The 23122-nt window shown below is 41.6% G+C and overlaps 1 protein-coding gene and 1 long non-coding RNA gene across 2 annotated transcripts in view; one reads left to right on the top strand and one right to left on the bottom strand.

Annotated features, from left to right (window-relative positions):
- Positions 1-2451: 2451 nt before the first annotated feature.
- On the bottom strand, positions 2452-19369 carry Kics2 (KICSTOR subunit 2). The gene is made up of 3 exons (XM_048360357.1): positions 19113-19369; positions 14511-14796; positions 2452-4330 (listed from the first exon to the last, which is right to left on the bottom strand). Exons 1-3 carry the CDS (start codon positions 19345-19347, stop codon positions 3514-3516), a joined length of 1338 nt encoding a protein of 445 aa, XP_048216314.1. The 5' UTR covers positions 19348-19369; the 3' UTR covers positions 2452-3513.
- Positions 19370-19515: 146 nt separating this feature from the next.
- The window catches only part of LOC125361757, a 62662-nt gene continuing 59055 nt past the window's right edge, over positions 19516-23122 (top strand). Inside the window, exon 1 of the long non-coding RNA XR_007212991.1 lies at positions 19516-19641. This is a non-coding gene — a long non-coding RNA (uncharacterized LOC125361757). The remainder of the gene's footprint in view (positions 19642-23122) is intronic.

Below are 23122 nucleotides of genomic sequence, written 5' to 3'. Positions count from 1 at the left end.
ATAATGCCTATTAAAAAAAAAAAAACCAGGGCTGGGGATATGGCCTAGTGGCAAGAGTGCCTGCCTCGGATTCACGAGGCCCTGGGTTCGATTCCCCAGCACCACATATACAGAAAACGGCCAGAAGCGGCGCTGTGGCTCAAGTGGCAGAGTGCTAGCCTTGAGCGGGAAGAAGCCAGGGACAGTGCTCAGGCCCTGAGTCCAAGGCCCAGGACTGGCCAAAAAAAAAAAAAAAAAAAAAAAAAAACCAAATACCCTCAGTTATAGTAAGGTATTTACACACCTGTTACTGACTCCCCAAAAAATCAGTGATACAGAAAAATTGAAATTATGTTATCAACCATAACACTGGGTGGGTGGGGGGAAGAACCACAATAGTTCTAAAATAGGAAGCGTAGGTATGTTGGTTAGGCATTTATCTGCCTCTTCTCTCCCCTAAACTAATTCTTTAAGTACACTGCAAACTCCAATGACTAAGCACAGATTTGCCACACACTTGAAGAGAAAGAACAGAGGTGTCAAGTCTAAGGGAAGAGTGGTTCATTTTTTATTTACACACATTTCAAACTCCAGTAACTTTGCGAAGCCTCTTTCACATGCATGAGCTCTTCATAGCCTTACAGTATCTCCTAAAAAGGGCAATCTATGTTATTTTCATTCCCATTTTCCAGAAGAGGTGAGTGCAGATGCTGACTTGCCAAAGAAACAGAACACCTCAAGTTGGCTACATTATAAGAGCAGACATATTTCAAATATCATTCATGTGAACTCTCTGGGAGAGCAGTGAAGCACTGCCTAGTTTTTCTGGAAGGCAAATCTTCCCCAATATGTCCTTGCATACAAGACAATTATAAAAAAGGACACTGGCTCCTCAGTTAAGAATTAGGCTTTATTTCTACACTCCCCAAAATGACACTGTCAGATACCAGGTCAGGCTTAAGAGCACAAAGCTATAAAAGTTGACCACACTCTCAGTTACCCTGAAAAAATAAGGTTATGGCTTAGAAACAAATTTCAAAGTAGACAGTCCACAGAAAATATGGATTTACTCTTCTACTTAGCAAAACAGACATGGCAGGTCATCTCACTAATGTACTTAGGGATTTAAATCTTAGGAATAAAAATAACATCATTTCTTGCCTTGAACCAACGATCCATAGATAGCTAGTATATGTATGTGAAGAAAACTTTATTGACAAGTTAAAGAAATGATTGAAATATCAATACTTAATCTTCAAAGATTTCTTCACTAGTCTGTGGCGGATACAGTGATTTACGAACATCTCTTAGATTTTCTTAATTGTCACAAAATCTGATTTCTGTTCTTCATAAATTCTTTTTGTGCTTATGTTTAAAAATATACTCTAAATATGAATCATATACATATAACTTTTGGGTGTATACATATTTGGTCACTTATTGAAGTACTATATGTTTTATTTACATTTCTCTGTGACCCACTGAAACATAGGTTCTTTTAGATACATGGGGACCATGTCATTAAGGCTGGTCATATCACTAATAGTGGTTTTTTCTAGGAAAAAGATGCATGCACATCAAAGAATATTTTTTCAAGTTCTTGGCAACCCACAACTTTGTTTCACCTTCTTATATTAGGTTGATACTGTAAAATCTGTTCATATTTTAATAGAACCTGAATAAATAAAATGCAGAGTAAAATCACTGTTTTCCATTTAAAACAAACTAACATCTTAAAAATCATTGGAGGGGTTGGGGGAAGAGGCAAATGGAGAGAGAAAAGTAAAGAACACATGTGAATTCTCCAGAAAACAGGCCAGTGGAGGTTCTTCTAGAGGGCAATCCGGAGAGAAAGCAGGCCTCTTGGGAAGACTCAAAGTGGCTCTCCAGCTCAGCTGATGTTGCTGGCATGCTTACTGTCAGTGGACACTCAGCAAAACAGTGACTCCGTATAATTATGAGAAACAAGACTGCTATTACATTTTGCTCAAGCTTTGAAGGAACTACCAAGCTCAATTATTCCTTGTGGCATCTTTTTACTCTGGATTCATAACCTAGCATAACGGTGACCACTGCCCACTATGCTTCACTGATCCACTCTTTTCCCATGCACATCTGCTGAAGAAATACTACAAGCCTGCCAGTGGTAGGATGTAGCACTGCCTCTAAACATAGTTTGTAGAAGACAAGCAAGACACCCAAGTTTGGATGTACTTTAGTACTGAGTTGATATTCTACTATGATGATCCCTTTGTAATTGAATAAAATTGACTTTTAGGAAGCACAAGGCTAACAAGACCTTCATTTTATGAAAATAGTCTGTTATATGAAAATCTGTGGCTAAAAAAAGAAGACTGTAGCTGGGCTCCTGTAATCCTAACTACTCAGGAGGCTGAGATCTGAGGATCATGGTTCAAAACCAGCCCAGACAGGAAAGTCATGAAGTGCTTATCTCCAATTAACTAGCCTTGAGTGAAAAAGTTCAGGGACAGTGTCTAGGCCCTGAGTTCAAGCCCCATGACTACCAAAAACAACAAAAAAAGAAGACTGTATACTTTCTTAGCCCCAAGTACAGTCAACTATGAAAACAAGTTTCAGCATTAAAGTGATAAAAGTCAAATTACAGAATGTGCTGAAGAATAAAGAAATTCAGTGGAAATATAGCTTAGTGGTAGAGTGCTTGCCTAGCATGCATGAAGCCCTGAGTTCAATTCATCAGTACCATATAAACAAAAAAAAAAAGCCAGAAATGGCACTGTGGCTCAAGGGGTAGAGTGCTAGCCTTGAGCAAAAGAATCTCAGGGACAGTACACAGGCCCTGAGTTCAAGCCCCAGCACTGGAAAAAAAAAAAAAAAGAATAAAGAAATCCCACAAGATGCCTTATGCTGACTTTAAATCAATGAAAAATTTCAACCTTATGAAGGTAAAAATCAGGTCAGATAGGAATGCATCTAACACAAAAAGAATGTAAGGCTACTACAGTCACTGTAAATCTTCTTAACTGGTAAAGCTCATGTTATGCTACCAATCTGGCTCACCTTCAACTTCAAATTTCTTACCAATCCTACTTGGGCATCAAAAATATGAATTTACAGGCCAGAATTATAAAACAAGAAGTTCTATATTGCTAATTTATGAGACAGAAAATACCTATTTAGTATTTATCCCAGTTATTTTTCCACAAAGCAGGAAAGAGGGTGACTGGAAGTACATGAGGGCACAATGTTTATAATAACTATGGCAAGAAAAACCAAAGGGCAATAAATATTCATTTGACACAAAATACAATACTGAAACTACTTCACTGTACTATGGAGATACACAGTAGACCAAGATCAGTTCCTAGGTTACTCTTTGGATATTTCATTCAATTAGCCTTAATTGCTTATAAAGTGTCCAGCACAATTAGGGAGGGTTTGTCTTTAATTTAGCTCTCAAAGAAGCACAAATGGAGGTAAGTTCCACTGTCAATCAACAAGATTATTAAGAACACAATTTCCAATCTTGAAAAATCTTTCATTCAAATCATCTAGCTAGCCTTTGGAACCAGGTTTCAGACTTGCAAAAACTTTGGGGTTCTTAAGAGCAAGAGAGAGCTCATTGAGGAAGGAAATAAAATGGGAGTCTCTCTCTGATTTTTTTGACTCAAATATGACAACAATGGTAAAGTGGGGTTCTGGGCGGGTCAGGAAGTAAGTGCTCTGGACTTTGTCATCATAGAAGTGTACCACTTTCTCCAAGCTGTTCAGGTCAGATGTGCGGTCTGTCATAATCATGATGACATTTGGCCAGTGCATGACCGGCCTGTCACTAGGCAGAGACACCACAGCAGGATACTGGTCCACACCCTTAGGAGCTTCTCTATAGGAATGGGGATGGTGATAACCATGACCCTGAAAGCTCTCTGAACCTCGGTTGTCAAAAATTAAGGACACGTTGGCAGCATCATATTTCCTGATGAAGCTGGAAATCTTTCCAAAAAGGTCTGGGTTAGCCTTCGCAGTCAACGCTTTCATTTCTGAAGCAGTTGTTTGTCGACTGAGTGCCTCATGAAAGTAAAAGCTAAACTTGGCCAACAGCATGTTTTTCAGTTTCATTAGCCAAAGGAAAAGATGTGGAGGCTGAACAGCCTTCTGGGACTGCCCTCCGAACAGATGTTTCTTGGTTTCCCTCTGCTTTTCAAAGATCTGGCCCCAGGTCTGTAGCTTGGTATGAGCACTGTGCAAATTAACCAGAGATGGGAGGAATTTCCACTCTGAGATCTGGGCCTGGGCCTTCAGGAGATGACTCAAGACGTCCACTTCCAGCTGGAAACTGCTTTCCAAAGGACTGAGGATTGGATGGTGAAATCTAAATGGAGGAGGAAAATTGGGGAAAAAATGAATGGAAATGCCCTTTAACATTAACAATTTCTACCTTGAATAAAATGTGGCCAGAATAATTATACATGTGAGAGCAGAGGATGGAAAGGTGGAAGAAAAATGTTGTCTTAAAATACCGATATAATTTCAGTATTTCCGAATTTTGTCAATATCATATTCTCCTATGGAAAGAGCCTGGCATATTCTATTCAAATACATAAAAACTGAGCAGGGCAAAATGGCTCATGTTTGTAATCCCGGCTGATCAGAAGACAGAGATCAGGAGGACTGTGGTTCAATGCTAGCCATGACAAAAATTAGCCCATTTCAACCAACCAGCCAGGTTCAGTGCTTGCCACCTGTGATCTCAATTACATAGGAGGTGCATACAGCAGAATCATAGCCTGAGGTGGATCTTGGTAAAAGCATAAGACCCTATCTCAAAAAGGGGGTGTGGCTCCAGTGGTAGAGCACCTGACTAGCAAACATGAGGTCCAGTTCTAATATCAATACCACCCAAAACAAACACACACAAAAAAAATTAGCTGTAATTCTTCCTACTATTATCTTGAGGATTATACAAGTAACATATCATCAAAATAAGAAATCTTAGGGGCCGGGAATATGGCCTACTTGTCTCGTATGCATGAAGCCCTGGGTTCCATTCCCCAGCACCACATATATAGAAAACGGCCAGAAGTGGCGCTGTGGCTCAAGTGGCAGAGTGCTAGCCTGGAGCAAAAAGAAGCCAGGGACAGTGCTCAGGCTCTGAGCCCAAGGCCCAGGACTGGCAATAAATAAATAAATAAATAAAATAAGACATCTTTTCAGAGTGTGATCCTAAAGGGGTGGAAATAACAGGAAAAGTCACTAATACAGGTGTTGAGTACATACATAAGCAGATAAACTCATTTACAGTTCATAGTAACACCAGGTGGTATTATTTAACCTGTGTTGTAGATCAAACACAACAAACCTATGTCTGAAACTTTGTAGACAATACAGTATGTTCAAGAAAAATACATTTACCATGCAGCCCTTATTCTAGTTCCAAATTTTCTTCATATCTGATCATGATTTTAAAATGGGCAATTATGCTTGCAATCCTAGCTACTCAGGAGTCTGAGATCTAGAGGATATTGGTTGGAAGCCAGACTGAGTAGAAAAGTTCACTAGACTTCATCTCCAAAATAACCAGCAAAAAGTAGATCTGGAGCTGCGAGTTGGTGGCTTACGCCTATAATCCTATCTATCAGAGGCTGAGATCTAAGCATTGCAGTTCAAAGCCAGCCGGGGCAAGAAAGTTTGTGAGATGCTTATCTCCAACAATTAACCACCAGAAAACCAGAATTGGCACTGTGGCTCAAGTGGGAGATCACTAGCCTTGAGCTGAAGAGCTCAGGAACAATGCCCAGGTTCTGAGTTCAAGCTCCGTGACCAACAACAACAACAACAACAAAAAAGTAGATCTGGAGTTGCAGTTCAAGTGACAAGCACCAGCCTAGAAAGCTCAAAGCCTTGAATTAAAATCTTATTACTGCCAAAATAATAGAATAAAGGTAGACAAGCAAGATCACTTTCCACTTAGGATAAAGCCAAAAATGTGTAAGACAACCTTTAAATGATTGAATAGTGTAGTCCATACTCAGTTTGAGCCACATTCCTACCTTTTTTCCACTTTGTCGAGATATCAAATAACCTAAAATTTAATATTACACTGTCACAATACTGTGTGTTTTCATTCCCACTCATTCCCACACAAAATGTTTTTAAACTTTTTGACCTATGTTCTATAGTTTAAATATATATATATATATATTAAATACACACATATACATACTTTCTAGGTCTGCTGGAGTACTGTACTGTTCTATATATTGCTATCCCAGAAAATTACCAAAACCCAAATAGTTTCTACAGAATGTGTATCACTTTTACACCCCTGTAAAGTTGAAAACTGGTAAATCAAACTATTGTAAGTCAGGAATCACCTATATAACTAACACTTCTATTACTTTTCTACTGCCTTCAGTTGGAAACTGGCATTTATATACAATATTCTCTTTCAAAGGACATGAATTCATTGTACAAACCATCAGAAGAAATTCTGAACAAGCTTTCCATGACATAGTAAAAGTGTTTAAATGCTCAGCATCCAAAGAGAATCAAAGGAGAATGTGAGTGTTGACATTTTTTCATTCTCAAGAACTAAAAATCTATGGTAATATTAAGTCTGCTTACACATAGAGATTCACATTATGCTGCATCATTTCTCTTTCCACCCTGCTGTGTGCCTCATAGTTATTTACAACTCGTATCATAGAGGGATCTGCTAAATAGTTGTAATCCAAAAATACACACCTAAGCTATGGCAACAAGAGTCTGCATACAAAATAAACTGACAACTATTTGCAGAGAACATCTGCTGTAAAGAAAGGAAGGAAGGGAGAAAGAGAGGATCAGCAAACTCCACAGAATGACATAAAATGCAAAATAGACTTGTGTGATATTCTAATGAGAAACAAAACTCCTTCAAAAACACAATATTTCTCCATCACAAATCTACCTCATGCAGTTCCTTCCAAGTGAGAGGCACAATTACATCTACTGTCAGATATATTGGTGCACATTTGTAATCCAAGCACTCAAGAGGCCAAGGCATGGGTCTATAATCCCAACTCAGGAGGCAAGGATTGGGAGGATTGTATTTTGAGGTTAGCCTGGGGGAAAATACCCCTACTTTAAGAAACAAGCCAGGTATAACTGCATTCTCAGCAGCCTCTGCCATATTGTCACCCCTCCCCTACTGGAAGTTCTCCACCATCTTGTACAAATGTAGAGAAAGCCATGAAGGCCTATAACTTGCCAGAGGAGGCAGAAATTCAAATTGGGCAGGAGCTAAAAGTTAAGGCTTCACCTGAACAACAATCTCCTGTCAGTTTTGTTAAAGAAAAATTATCATCTAATAAGCCTTCGGCCTCTACATATGCTTCTTCAGAGAATGACGCTAATTTAGGCAGCTCAGCAGTAGTCAGGATGCTACAGAGGCTCTTGAGATCTGCCAGGGGCCTTCAGGAAGGTGAAAGTAAAAAACAAAAGATTGCAGCCGCCGGCCCACTTTTACCTTTCTTCTGATTCCTACGGTTCTGTTTCTCTCTCTTGCTATTTCCTTACAATCAGGCACCAGCAGGGGAGCCAGCACTCCCCGTTTCGGTCCATCCGCTTGGAATTGCGGAAGGACCAGTGATTCTTCTTCTACCTCTCGAGAGAATTTTTACTGCAATTGCATTTTTAATTCGCACCAGCGCTACGTTTCATGCATATGTTTCATGTGTCCTTGTCCTTGTCTGATTAGTTGTGTTTTGTGTGGACTGCTATATTGGGAAAAGTGGCCTCTGGCGGGCAGCCTCGGCAGGCTGATTGCCGGGGGATGGAAATCTCCACTGGGGAGGATCCCCCTGAGAATTTTCAGGGCCCTATGGGCTTTCCATCACTCTGGCTGGCAGCTTGTGGACACTGAACATGCCATCCAAGGCATAAAGCCTCTATTTCTATGTCCTGTTTTGTCTTGACTAGTTTTGTCTTTGAAGTTGGTACCAGTTTTAAATATAAACCTTTGTTTCCCATAAAACTGCAGGCTGCTAAGAGCCTGGTTCAAACAGCTGGATAATCTTAGCCTGAGAGTAATTCAAAACTGTAAAATGCCCCTAGCTAAAATTTGGGCTAGACACTAGAGTCAAGTGCTGGGTGGGCTCAGTTATACTCCAGGGGACCCCAGCCCAGTTATCTTCAGCTGAAAAGTATTTAGTATGCTAAAATAACTTGCTAAAACTAACAGGCCCTGGTAAATGAGACTAAAAAGTGCTAAAATCGGGGCTGGGGATATGGCCTAGTGGCAAGAGAGCTTGCCTCGTATACATGAGGCCCTAGGTTTGATTCCCCAGCACCACATATACAGAAAAGGGCCAGAAGTGGCGCTGTGGCTCAAGTGGAAGAGTGCTAGCCTTGAGCAAAAGGAAGCCAGGGACAGTGCTCAGGCCCTGAGTCTAAGGCCCAGGACTGGCAAAAAAAAAAAAAAAAAAGGGCTAAAATCATTTATTAAAGGTTTTGTCTTATGTTTTGGTCATTGCAAGAGTAAGATTGGGAAAAATACCTCTTGCCACTAAAAATTGTACGGCCAATAGTTGTTTTGAGCGCTTTTAAGTTCTTTTACATAAATACTTGCATATGTGAATGTATGTATGTGTGCATGTGCACGTGCACACGTATGTGGGTGTGAATGTGTTCAAGACTGAAACTGTACTTTATTTTAAAGAGGAACTATAGTTTAATTGCTACTCCAGTTTGCCTTACAGGTTTCCAATAAAATGATTTATTATTTGCAGCAACTGATAAAAATATTGTATCAGAGTTGTTGCAAATTTTGCCTTCGCACTTGCAACAGTAAATATCAAGTTTTTCTCACTCCCTGAAAATCAGCACAACAAAATGACTTATGGGCTGTTATATATTTAAACAATTACAAAGCCTGTTACGCCAAAGACAGCACTCCCTGTATGTAATTCACATTCATGCTCATTCTAATTTGTCAGGTCCTATGGCATATGGTAATTCTCAAGTAGATGCTTTAATCTCTTTTGCTCCCACAAAAGAACATGCTACCTTTAAAGTTTCATACATAAATTAAATATAATCTTCAAGGTCAAGGTGTAGTAAAACAAGCTCAAAAGATAAAAAAGGGGGAATATGGATAGTACCGAGGGGTATGAGACTTCTATGAAAAGTCTTTATGAAATAGCCCAAGCCATTATTGAGGAAGCAATATTTGTTCTTAATTTATTTGTTCTTAATTTTTAAAATTTGCCTCTAGAAGATAAATGGCCAGAGCAGAGCACCACTTCTTAGCCCTGCCTTTGTTAAACAAGCCACAGGCTATCTGGACTTCATTGGGTATGGGGCTAGATTGTGTTCCAGGGGAGATAATAACCCAGGGGCGAGGGTACGCTTATGTTTCTACAGAAGACAGCCCATCTTTCTAGCACCTGCTCCAGTGGATCCGGCAACAAACACCCCCCCCCACCCCCCGTGCATCAAGATCTGGGTGAGACATTCTCATCCAAGTCATAAGGCCATTCTAATGGACAGGTGTGCACTGATAACCTGTATGGGCTACATTCAAGATAATGTATTGGGCCTATATTCTTAATCCTCCTTTATTATGTCCATATTTATGGACAGAAGCCCCCATCTCTGTTTCTACATCTATTCCTGACTTACTCTCTCCCCCTTATGGGTCTGGCATTCCAGTCTTTTCCATGGAAGAAGGATGTTCTTTTAACTTCTCTTATTCTCAGTTTTCTAAGGCTATCTGTCTAGGCCATTCCCCATGTTATCCTTTTAAATATTAATATTGGATTCAACACGGAGGTTCATATAATTCCAGTAGAACTCGGCTGGTTAGACTGTCTTCTTGGTCTGTGGGATCTCATACCTATAAGTTAGACAATTATCCTAGTCCTGCTGGCCTACTAAATGTGACATTTTTACTTATCTGAACCTGAATTTTACTGAAAGGCATTGGGAAACTTGTCGAGGAATTTTACCAACTATATGGAATACATCCCAACATACGTGGTATGATTGGGGACCTTTTGGTGTGTGGCTACAAAACTGCACTGAATATAACCCATTCTGTGACCCTACTTTATCTATGAATATGTCCAACTCCATATCTGCTAAACAGCTTTTAGGATGGTCTTACTGTCAGTTCCCCCAGCCAGTCAGGAAAATACTTTTACAAAGTAGAATGTTAAAAGACTTCAGTGCTGTAGCCCCAAGAAAAAGTGTATATAATTATTAAAAGTTAATGTAGGCATTGTTGTCAGCCTGAAAAAGTTACAGAAGATAGATGATCTTTGCCCATCAGCTCCCCTTAAGGATTGAGGGATTATAGTTATTTTTAAAAGATGAGGCAGGATAAACCAGAGGTATAGAAAGCAGTGCTAACAAGTGTACAAGAGCAGAGACTGCACTTGTGAGAGATGGCTATAGGCCAAACCTTCTATGTTGGCCTAGAAAATCCTAGCCTTATTAAAAATGTCTGATTACTAAAAATTATTGTCCTGGCAAAATTACCCAAGGGCCATTGATTGCCTAAAGCTGTTTTGGAATTTAGTGGAGCGCCAGCTTGCAAAAGCCAGTGTACTTAAAAAGCAACCAGGAAAATGTTAGATTTTGCTCGTCAGGCGTTAGGTTAAGCTTCTCTAACCAGTCTATGCAGAAAGTTGCAGGCAGCGCAGCAAGAGGTGTGACAGTCTATTGGAGCCACTGGAAGACACTGCTGCCTGCTGCCACCAGGGCCCCTGCTCATCCTATTTGGGTTAAGATGGAGGACCGCCTGACAGTCATCTGGAAGAATCTACATCTTCACTCTGTGCACTGCTACCCTGTCAAGATAGGATCGTAATTTTGACCCAGCACCACTCACTTTGGGTACCTGTTCCTCATACATCTTCCCTGGGCCGGAGGACCTGTACAAGGACTAGTAATGGGCTTTTTCAAGCAGCTTTTGAAGAGGAGTCATTTGCCCCTGGGGATGGGGTACAAGACTCCTCCCTTCTTTCCAGTTGCCCAGCCCTACCCCATCGTTCAGGGGTATCCACCCTTACCCTTTGTCTACTAAATGTTACTTGCTTTATTGGAAATGGTACCCTTGATGTAGGAGGTCTGAACCCTGCCTTTTGCAATGATAATAAAGTTATATGACTCTGCCTCAACGTCCTTATGCCCCCCCAATGGCACGGTGTTTCTCTGTGGCGATACTGCCTACAGCTTATTGCCAAAGAATTGGAATGGAGTTTGTTCGATTGTTTTCCCTTTGCTGGACGTTGATGTCATCCCCAATAATCAGTCTTTACCTATCCCCATTGTAGACCACATTGCTAACAGGTCACCTAGGACTGCCCTTGCCCTTCCTTTGTTGCTGAGCTTAGGGGTTGCTGCTGGGGTGGGAACAGGCGTTGGGGATCTTGGTACCTCACTTCATGTTTATGCTAAACTGTCTAAACAAATGATTAATGATATGCATCAAGTTGCTAGCACTATCCTAGATCTGCAATCTCAACTTGATTCCTTGGCTGCCGTGGTCCTCCCAGAATCGCTGGGGCCTGGACCTGCTCACCGCCAGAGAAGGGGGACTCTGCCTGCTTTTATCTTGAGCGGCACCAAGACGGACTGAACTCCAATTTTCTCTGGACTGGGCTAAATGGGTGGCTCCCTTACCTTCTCCCCCTTGTGGGCCCCTTGGTTACCATAATTCTTGTGTTTACATTTGGCCCTTGCATGGTTAATAGGCTTCTCCAATTTCTTAAGGAACGAGCCAGAGCTGTCCAGTTAATGGTGGTTCGACAGCAATATGCTGTCTTAAGCCGATTGGGAACCCTATGAGGTTGGCCGTGGCCCATACCAGGGTGTACAGGCATGAGGCAAAAATAACAGGGCCTCCTCTTGAGTGTCAATCCCTCCCCCCGAGTCCTTCTACTGGGCTGGCAGGCCCCACAGGTAGGATTGCCTGAAGAGCTAGAGTGGTAATCAATGACAGGTAAGATCCTCAGAGGGGGGCAACCTAAGACAAGCACATTCTTGAGTAGGGCAGCCACCTGCTAATAAAAGAAAAAGGGGGAGATGTGGGACATGCCAGGGCATGTTATATCAGAAAGAGGCAACTAGCTGGCCCCACCTGTTTCCCAGCCCTGGGGTCACATGTGGCTATTACGCCAGAACCTGAAAAGGCAGTTCTAGCTGGCCCTGCCTCCTGGCCTTGGGACCACGTGTGGCTAAGATGGTGCCTGATGGTGAACCCAGAGGCGGTCCTGTGGGCTGTGATGGAAAATTAGGACACCTCTTAGGATTGGTCCCTGGCCTTTCCACCCTTGAAGGACAGCTCAGGCCTCCCCTCACAGTCCCTAGATAGGTGCACGTACACCCCTCCCCTTCCTGCCGATCTTTGACCTGATTGGCTCCTGTGCCTTATATAATAGCAGGATCTATCTCAATAAACGAAACCTTGCACTGACAAAAACAGAACAAAACAAAAAAACCGTATTCTCAGCTAAGTGATTGGCATAGTAGGAGGATCAAAATCCCAGGCCAGCCCCAAGCACAAAGCATAAAATATAACTAAAGCAAAAAGGGATAGGGGCATGACTCAAGTGGTAGAGTAACTAACTGCCTAGCAAGGATAAGGCCCTGAGTTCAAACTCCAGTTTTGTCAGTAACAATAATAATAATAACAAAATAAATCATAATAGCAGAAGAGGATGGTGACTAAAAGAAAGATAATTTTGGTAGGACAGCAAGAGAAAGCTTCTCGTCCACTGAACAAGGTTTAAAGACAGAAGTAGCATTCAAGGAAAAGAGAACAAGTACCCAAGCCCCAAGGATTATATTCTGCAAATACCTTCTCATCTCTTCTTCCTACCTTTGCTATCAAAAGCCAACCTGCCTTTTAAGCTCATCTGAGATTTTACTTCCTCTATAAAATCACTTTTAGTCTCCTCACTTTCCTCCCACCCCATCATTCTACTAATCAAATGCACAGAAGCCTTCGTTAAAGGATATAAATTATCTACCCCACTTTCCCTTTGCAGTACTGGGAATCAAACTGGGCCTTATATAGGTTAGGCCAGTGCTCTGCAACTGAGCTACATTCTGAATCCTTTTACTTTATTAATGTGTTTGTTTGTTGCTGGTATTAAGGCTTATACCCAGGACTGGAGTTCTCTCTGGTTCTTTTTTGGTTCCCAGCTTGTGTTCTTCCACTTGAGCCATACTTCCAGTCTAAAAGACCTTTTGTTTATATATTTTGACAAATAGTCTCACTAACTTGTCAAGGCTAGTTCAACTGCTATCATCCTGCTTCAGTCTTCTAAAAGGCTAGGGCTTTAGGCACAGGCCACCATATCCAACTTCTTTTTTAAACCAAAATCTAAATTCATATACTCAAAGCAGTGGTATCCTTCAAAGAAATCACTTTCCAATTAGTCTGGCATACAATTATAAAAGATCTACTATGTGCAAGACATTATGTTTAGTCTGTGAGACTCTTATCTCCAATTAATCACCAGAAAACTGGAAGTAGCACTGTGGCTCAAGTGAAGAGCGAAGGACAGTGCCCAGGCCCACAGTTCAAGCCCTATGACCTACCAAAAAGAAAAAGAAAAAAAAAAAAGATACTCTTCTCAAAAGTAGATACCTAACTAGGCCTAGTGGCTCATGCTTATAATCCTCACTCCTCAGCAGGCTGAGACCTGAGGATCCAGGTTCAAAGCCAGCTGAGGCAGATAAATCCATGAGACTCATCTCCAGTTAACTACCAAAAATCTAAAAGAAAGGGGACACTTATTTGCTAAAGTCACATTTCTCTATATATAATTCTTTTACTGAATGAACTAGTTTATAAACAGCAGCAAAACCCACTAAAATGTAACCTTGAAAGCTGGTGGCTCACACCTGTAATCCTAGCTACTCAAGAGGCTGGGATTGGGCTGGGGATATGGCCTAGTGGCAAGAACGCTTGCCTCGTATACATGAGGCCCTGGGTTCAATTCCCCAGCACCACATATACAGAAAATGGCCAAAAGTGACGCTGTGGCTCAAGCGGCAGAGTGCTAGCCTTGAGCAAAAAGAAGCCAGGGACAGTGCTCAGACCCTGAGGCCAAGCCCCAGGACTGGCCAAAAAAAAAAAAAAAAAATCAAGAGGCTGGGATTGTGGTTTGAAGCCAGCCAGGGCAGGAAGTCTATGAGACTCTTGTCTCCAAAAAAAAAAAGCCAGAGGTAGAGCTGTGGTTCAAGTGGTAGATTGCTAGCCTTGAACAAAAAAGTTCAGGAACAGCACCTAGGCCCTGAGCTCAAGCCCCAGGTCTAGCACTAAAAAACAAAACAGCAACAACAAAAAAAGACACCTTAAAGGATTAATTCGCTCTCAGTTTTGCACTATTGCTTGGAGAATCATTCAGCGTGGTGGTAACTAAACCCAAAAGTTTAATAGCTACCTATTGGTGAATTCATATGTATAAAATGGAATAGACATTTCTCCTTCAGTTATTTCACCACAGTGCTTCATAAAAGTGGGGGAAAAAAACCTTCAGAACTTGTCACTCTGTACTGACCTGGAGCTGTATTTCTTGAGGATGGTTTCTAAAAGGCCAACAAGTTCTTCAGCACTGATGAACTTCTGGGTACTGAGGGTGTACATCTTCTCATAGAAATCTGCAATCTCCATTCGAGCCTGAACAAAGAAGCAGAGCTGCTCTGACAGGTGAGAAAGGAGTTCCTCCACATGAGGCGCAGTCCCACCCAGGGCACCACGGCCAGTCACCACCTTCTTCAGCTCATTATGCAGGGAGGTGTAGATGGTGCGGATGGAATCCTTCCGGCTGAAGAAAGACTGGCCCCCTGGTAGGCAAATGAAATAAGCATTATGACAGGTAAGCAAGAGAAACCAGAAGAACCAAACACCTGCCAACATCCCAAAGGAAAGAACCAGAACTCATGGAATTCACTGAGTTAACAAAAAACTTATTCTGAGTCTCTGATTATGATACACTTCCGATTCCTATTTCACAGAGGACTATGTCAAATGAATACCTGTTACACTTCATTAGTATAGCAATGGACCTAGACATAATTTTTCTTATTCATGTACACTTCAGTGAGCATTCAGATTTATCTCAGAGTATTAGTAACCAAGCAAATAACAGCAACCTGGACTGAAAACCAACAACGAAACAAAACAAAAACAAAACACATTTGGTTTAAAATGTACTTTTTACAAAAACAGAATACATAATCAAAACATTTTTGTTCCTAGTAAATCAAGATGCTTTGTTCCTGCTTTAAAAGGGTGTTTTCCTTTGAATCATAGTGTCTAGGCCACACTATAAAATGGAACCCATATAAAACCCCTTTTATGCATAAACATATAATGAGATTTCAAGAGACAAAAGAAAATTGTAGGGTTCTTGACAAGGTTGACACTTTAAGTCAAATATTGTGAATTATTAAGACCAGGCTCTAATCGTAAGCAACTGCTACTCTACTTCAGCGGTTCCAAAGAAAATTAGCAAAGTTCGTATTACATACATTCTTTAGGACAGTCAAAAGTGATAGCAAGCTATCATTTACTCAGTTATCCATTTATACATGATCAACTTTATTTTTCATTATACAGCTAGTTGCATTGATCTTTTCTAAGCTATTAGGCACTCCACCAAAGGAAGAGATAAGTTATCAAGAGAATGAAGAACTAAGGCATATTTAAATTAGTGATTTACAGGAATATACAAAATTCTCAGAGAAGGGTGGCAGTTTTACCTTTTCCGTCAATAAATCCAAAATGCATTAGTCAATTATCTCTTACTAAACATATTACTTAGGGTTGAATTGCTTATCAAGATATCTGTAAAATAGCCAGTTAATGATATATATATATATATATATAGAGAGAGAGAGAGAGAGAGAGAGACAGACAGACAGACAGATAGACAGACAGATAGAGACACAGACACAGAGAGACAGGGAGATGGAGACAGAGACAGAGTGTGTGAGAGTGTGTGTAGGGGTGGTGGTGCTGGGGCTTGAACTCAGGGCCTGGGTGCTATCCCTTAGCTTTTTAAACTTTTTGTGCTCAGGGCTAGTACTCAACCACTTGAGCTCCATTTTCAGCTTTTTGGTGATTAAGTGGAAAGAAGACCCTCAGGTTTCCTGCCGCAGCTAGCTTTGAGCCATGATCCTCAGATTTCAGCCTCTAAAGAAGCTAAGATTACAGCTTAAGCCAGTGGTGCCCAAGTCTCTCTCTCTCTCTCTCTTTCCCTCTCTCTCTCTCTCTCATTATTGTTTTGAATTCACTGTTTAACATGTTTAAAGAAATGAAATTTATATCCCATACTACTGGTAAAACGGCTTGCCATGGCTTCCACAGACTTTCCACTTAACATTGTTTTCCTGGGAAATGTTTAGTCCAGATTTTGGGAGTTTTTTCCCATTTTTTTGGGATCAGGTCTCACTATGTTGCCAAGCCTAGTCTTGAGCTTGTGGGCTCAAAAAAATATCCTCTTGCTTCTGCCTTTTGAGAATAGGGGACTATATTAAATCCACCAAACCCAATTTATTCCAGATTTTAAAACCAAGTTACAGATCCTAGAAACTCTTGGTACTAGATAAACTTGAATGGCTGCTCACCCTACTAAATACTAACTGGTAATCTACTAATATTTAAGAAGCCCTCCAAAAAATCATATTCACAGGGCTGGGAATATGGCCTAGTGGCAAGAGTGCTTGTCTCGAATACATGAAACCCTGGGTTCGATTCCTCAGCACCACATATATATATAGAAAATGGCCAGAAGTGGCACTGTGGCTCAAGTGATAGAGTGCTAGCCTTGAGCAAAAAGAAGCCAGGGACAGTGCTCAGGCCCTGAGTTCAAGGCCCAGGACTGGCCAAAAAAAAAATCATATTCACATCATATTTTCTACTAATTCAAAACCTCTAAGGATGGGTGGCCATTTGTGCCCATATCTCAGACAAAATGTCCCAGCTTAGGAAGTTAATGAAAGTACTAATCTCAATCCCCAAACTATATTGTAAGTTGCATGGTATGCAAACTACTGAGCCACTTTGAGTCTTAATTGTTGCTGTTAACATAAAACTAGTATTTGAATGCTGAAAAGACAAAATGAAATAATATTTTCAATATACCTAGAAAAAGCACACATTCAACAATGCTACACTCTTTCCTTTAAATAAGGACTACGAATAACATATATTGAGTTCTTAAATTCTATGGCAAATTTTCTATTTATTGACATTTATTAATTAGGTGACCTCAACCTCCACTGGAAGGATGGCCTTTGGCTGAGTGTAGTGTTTCATACCTCTAATCTCAGTTGTTCCAGAGACAGAAACTGGAAGATCTCAGTGTAAGGCCACTCGGGTAAAAGCACTAGATTGCCTGATTTTAAAAAACTAAAAGTGAAAGAACTGAGAGCATGGCTCATGTGGTAGAATGCTTTGAGGCCTTGAGTTCAATCCTCAGTACTGACCAAAAAAACAAACAAAAAAGTAGCATTTCTTGGGACCCTGGTCCCTTCTCTATCCTGTGTCTCTCCTTTTATGCTTGCTAGTTGCTATAAGGTGAGCAGCTTCCTCCTCCATAGACTGGGTTTCTTCAATCTACAGGCAAAACAAAACAAAACAAAAAATGAGGGAGGAGGTGGTCTTATCAAAAATTTTAACTTTACAAAAAAAAGGAATCCAACTCCTAATGGATTACCCTTCCGTACAGGACTGTAAACACTAAATACAATAAGTAGCTTTACATGTTTATTAATATACCAGTATATGAAACTGCATAAAACGAAACTAGTATTAGGAGTAAAGAGACCATCAACATATTTCTTTTAAACAGGTCTTTTTTCAAAGCTATCAGGAACACAGTCCTACCTGCTGACTACCCTGGCTTGGAAAATCTGATTAGGACTAGCTTTCATTCATCCTGAGAAACAAGGTAACATAAACATCCAACATATATGTCTTTGCAATAGTTTTTTTTTTTTTTTTTTTTTTTTTTTTTTTGCCGATCCTGGGGCACTGCCTTTCTGTGCTCAAGGCTAGAGTTCTACCATTTGAGCCACAGCACCACTTCTGGCCTTTTCTGTTTATGTGGTACTGAGGAATCGAACCCAGGGCTTCATGAATGCTTGGCAAGCACTCTTCCAATAAGCCAGCCACATTCCTAGCCCATCTCTGCAATACTTTCAATTTACAAAATCGCTATTTTGAATTATTCCCAGAGAGTTCTAATTAGGCTCATAATTTCCCAAGGTTTCAACAGTTTATCTCACATCATGAAATTTTAAGCATATTAAAGGATCATGTAAAACATGTGTCATTTCATTTTACAACTTAATATCTAAAAAATCAGTTTTTAAGTTCTCTTCCCCTCTCTCTCTCTCTCCCTGTGTCTGTCTCTGTCTCTCTCTGCAGTACCAGAATTTGAACTCAGGGTCTCCCACTCTGGCTTGCCCTGTTTGTTCACAGCTGGTGCTCTACCACTTGAGCCTAAGCCATGCCTCCAGCCCAGCTTTTTGCTGGTTATTCTGGAGATAGGAGTCTCCAGCTAGCTTCAAATCACACAATCCTCCAGATCTCAGCCTCCTGAACAGCCACAATAACAGGCGTGAGCCACTTTCGGTGGCATGTTCTACTGGGCCAGACTTTAGCAATCAAACGTGGGGAAGAAAACCTTCCAGTAAAGAATCAAAGGGGAGAGCTGGATGACCTATTAAAATCCTTTATAGGTACAAAGTTGGCACATTTTAATCACGGATCCTTTCCCAAACAGGAGAGAATACAATTAGGTTGTACTGCCAAGTTTTTGCTCCTCTAAGCGTGGTGTCACTCTTTAGCAGGAGGACAGAGTTCGGTTAATTTCCTTTATGGACCAATCCATGCATGCGGCTTAAATGGTAAACCCGCGGGGTTGGGAGGCTCAACCAGGCAAAGAGCCTCCGCCCTGTCCGCCAATCAATCAGCGACGCAGGCCGGTGGGCGGGGCTTGCGGAAGCCGAGAGGCGGAAAGGAACCGTGGGAGGAGACCTGGAAATGCCGCTGTGCTGCGAGTGACCGAGACAGGAAACGCAAGCCACTGGCGACCGGGCAAAGCACCCCCTTTCCTTCCTCCTCCAGGGGCACGGGGGCGGGGCGGAGGTACCTAGTTTCTGCCCCAGGTAGGTGAGGCTGTGATAGACCTTCTCGGCCGCGGCCAGGTGCGCCAAGGCCGCCAGCAGCGACAGCCAGCTGCCCCCCGCGCTCTTGTTGGCCTCTCGTTCCTTCTCCACATTGTCCTTGGCTTTGTCGTAAGAGAAGATACCCAGGTGAGAGAAGAACGTCTCCAGCACCGCCTGTTCCACTGGGACCGGGGCTGCCAGCGGGATAGACTCCCCCATCCGAGCCGCGCTCCAGCTCGACCCACGTGGCTCCGCTCCCGCGCACTTCCGGGTTCTAAGGGGACGGGCGTGCGCGGCGACGTGCGTGCGCGTGACCGTCGCCGGCAGGGACGGACGGCCTCGCGAGCGCGCGGTCCAAGGGACTGTCCTCCCCTCCGAGTAAGGGTAGAGGAGGAAGGGAGGCCGCCGCTACCGAGCTCTATTGGTCCTTCAGCTGTCGCATCTCTGACGGCTGGATCCCTCGGCTTAGAACCGGAGGGGTCAGTCGCGGCCTGCAGCGGTCCGCGTCCAGAGGTGAGCGGAGGGAGACCTTCCCGGTGAGCCTGCGCCAGCGCCGGTGGCGTCATATAACTTGACGTCATTCTTGCATCGACCTAGGGCCTATAGACGGGCTGCAGGCCTCAGGATCTGGATTGTAAGCAGGAGCCACCAGCCCCGGGTGGTTTGCTTTGTTTCTTTTCCAGATGGGTTTTTATTTCTTATTCAGATGATTTGTTTGTTATTAGTGTGTAGAATTCCAACCACCTTTTTGTAGGTTGATTTTTGTATCTTTTTTTTTCCCTTTGAGGTACTGAGATTTGAACTGTGGGCCTTGCATTTGTTGGGCTTGAGCAACACCCTTGTCCTGTGCCCTTCACTGAGTTCATTCATTGATTTTACTGATTAATTCATTGTTATGGCTTTTAGTCGGAATGCTTATAGGGTTTTCTGCACATATTATAACGTTATTTGTAGAAAGCATTTAACTTCTTCCTTTCTGACTTGGATGGCTTTCCTTTTTCTGGATTGGTTTTCTTTCCATACCCAATTTGTGGATGGGCTTTCGTTTTGGCTTTTCATAATGAAAGAAAATATAGAATTCTGTCAGATTCAGAATTTGTTCATCAGGGATATTGACTTCGAATTTTATTTTTTTTCTAGTATCTTCATCTAGTTTTGGTATGATAGTATTCTGTCTTGGAAAGTTATGTATTTCTACATACCAACACTCAGAATGCTAAGGCAGAAGGATTGTAAGTTCAAGGTCAGCCTTTGCTACATAGCAAAGACCCTGTCTCAAGAAAGGAAGACAAAAGGAAGGGAGTGAGAGAAAGAAAAAGGGGAGGGGATAGAGAAGATGACCTTGGCTTAATGGCTATTCCTTAAATATTCGAATGGCTGATTCTTCTTGTTTTGGGAGAATTCTACAGGAAAAGATACAGAGTTGATGATATGTTAAGCTGTTAAAAACAATGTGTGTTTTTTTTTTAAAGTAAGAGGTTACTTTGAATAACCATACTTTCAGCCAAAAACAGAATTGATTGTATAGTATAGCAGCAATAAATATTTATTATTGGTAATGTGTTAGATATCTATTGCTGCATAACACATCACCTCAAAACTTAGTGATTAAGACACTGAAAATCAATGAGTCAGGAATTGAGTTGTGGCACAGTCAGATGGTTCTCATAGCTTGCAGTCAGATGTTGGTGAGAGCAGCAGTCATTTGAAGGTGACTGGAACTGGAGAATCCATCCCCAAGGTGACTTTCACTGGCTTTTTGACTTGGCAAAGACTGTTGGCTACAGGGCTGCTTGAGTGTCCTCCCAGCATGGCACTTGGCTTATCCTAGAACAAGTGATTAATCTAATAGACGAAATGAAGAGCTGAAACATATTTTATGACTTATTCTTGGAATTCACATATCATCTTTGTCATGTTCAGGGTCACCCTTGATTGAATTTGAGCAGGAGGCTAGTGAAAGGCACAGATGCTGGGAAGCAAGGATCATTACGTACTTATCTGGACAATAGGGAAATAGTGAGGCCTCCAGAGTTAAGATGTTTTGTTTCCTTGGGGTAATACATGAAGCAGAGAATCTGAACTGAACTACCGTTTGAAATAAAAAGAAGCAGTCACCAGGTACTGGTGTCTCATGCCTGTGATCCTTGCTACTCAGGAGACTGGGATATGGAGATCATGGTTTGAAGCCAGCCTGGGCAGAAAAGTCCCCCTGAGACTCTTACCTCCAATTAACCACTCAAAAACAGGAAGTGGTACTGTGGCTCAAATGACAGAACAGTAACCTTGAGCAAAAAACAGTATCCAGGTCCTGAGTTCAAGCCCCACACCAACAAAAGAAGAGGTGCATCTAACTGAAAAAAATACTGAAATTGTGTTGATTTCAGCTTATTGGTTGTCACTTGGCAATGCAAAATCTGAACCTAATAAGGCTACCTTTGTATCTCATTTATGCAGTCTTGAGGCTGCTTGTAGTTTTGCATCCCAGAAATGTCAGGTTCGCTGGCTCTGGCCCAAAATAAAGGCATGAGAATGATTTGGGGTATTGTAGGAATTCATTGTATTTTAGAAGTACTTAAGATAGAGATATTGGCAAATTGTGACTAGTATCTTTAGGGCAGAAGACAGCTCCAGACTTGGGCAGACTTCCACAGAGTGAGTAGACTCCAACTCATGGGTACAGATTAAAACTGGACTAGCCCAGAATGGAAAAGTAGCCTGGGCTCTGAGTATACCTCAGTGGTAGAGCACTTGCCTGGCATGCATAGGCTATGAGTTTGATCTTCAGAACCACAAAGAGATGAAAAGGTAGAAGGGGATCCGGTGCTGGTGGCTCACGCCTTTAATCCTAGCTACTCAGGAAGTTGAGATTTAGGATTGTAGTTCAAAGCCAGCCTAGGCAGGAATGTCCACGAGACTCTTCTCTCCAATTAACCTCCAGAAAACTGGAAGCGGAGCTATGGCACATGGTGGTAGAATGCTATCCTTGAATAGAAAAGCTCAGGGACAGCTCCCAGGGTTCAAGCCTCATGATCAGCAACAACAATAACAAAAAAAAGTAGAAGGGGAAGAGGAAGCAGCAAGCTACAGAATGGATGAAAATTTATGTAAATCATATTTTGTAAAAGGTTAAAATCCCAAACACATCAGGAAATTATTTAATTCACCCAAAAAATGAATGGGTAAAGGACTTGAATAGACCTGTCTCTAAAGAAGTTATGAAAATGGATACTCAATATCACTGATCATTAGATAAATACAAACTGAAACTAAACCAGATTTGACTTACCCATTAAAATAGCTATTTTAAAAGCATATGTGTTTTTAAACACTTCTTTTATGGGGAGAAATTGGAACCTTTGCACTAGTAGTGGGAATGTTAAATGGTACAACTGTTATGGAAAACAGTACAGAGATTCATTCTATCCTCAAAATGTTAAAAAACAAAACAAAACAGAGCTACCATATAATTTAGCAATTCCAATTCTGAATATATATCCAGAAGAATGAAAAGCAAAATTTCCCAAAGAAACTGGCTGCCAGGGGCTCATGTACATGCTTCTCAGAAGAGATCTGAGATCTGAGGATTGCAGTTCAAAGCCAGCCTGGGCAGGAAACTCCAGGAGACACTTATCTCCAGTTAACCACCAGAAAACCGGAGGTGGCGCTGTGGCTTAAGTGGTAGAGTGCTAGCCTTAAGCTGAAGAACTCAGGGACAGCACCCAGGCCCAGTGTTCTTCAAGCCCCATGACCCACAACAACAAAAAATTCCCAAAGATATTTGTACAATCATATTCACGACCCCATTATTCACAGTACCCAAGAGATGGTAGCAACCCAAATATTTATCAAGGGATAAAGAAGGAAAGTGAGATATGCATGCATTGCAATATTCTTTACCCTTAAAATCAAGGGAATCTAGTCATATGCTACAGCATGTGTAATCTTGAGAACATTATGCTAAGTGAATAAGCCAGTTACATAAAAGCAAAAC

The sequence above is a fragment of the Perognathus longimembris genome, chromosome 1 (genome assembly GCF_023159225.1).
Source record: "Perognathus longimembris pacificus isolate PPM17 chromosome 1, ASM2315922v1, whole genome shotgun sequence".
NCBI lineage: Eukaryota > Metazoa > Chordata > Mammalia > Rodentia > Heteromyidae > Perognathus > Perognathus longimembris.
The sequence above is the reverse complement of the archived record's forward strand: the minus strand, read 5'-3'. Positions and strand labels throughout refer to the sequence as shown.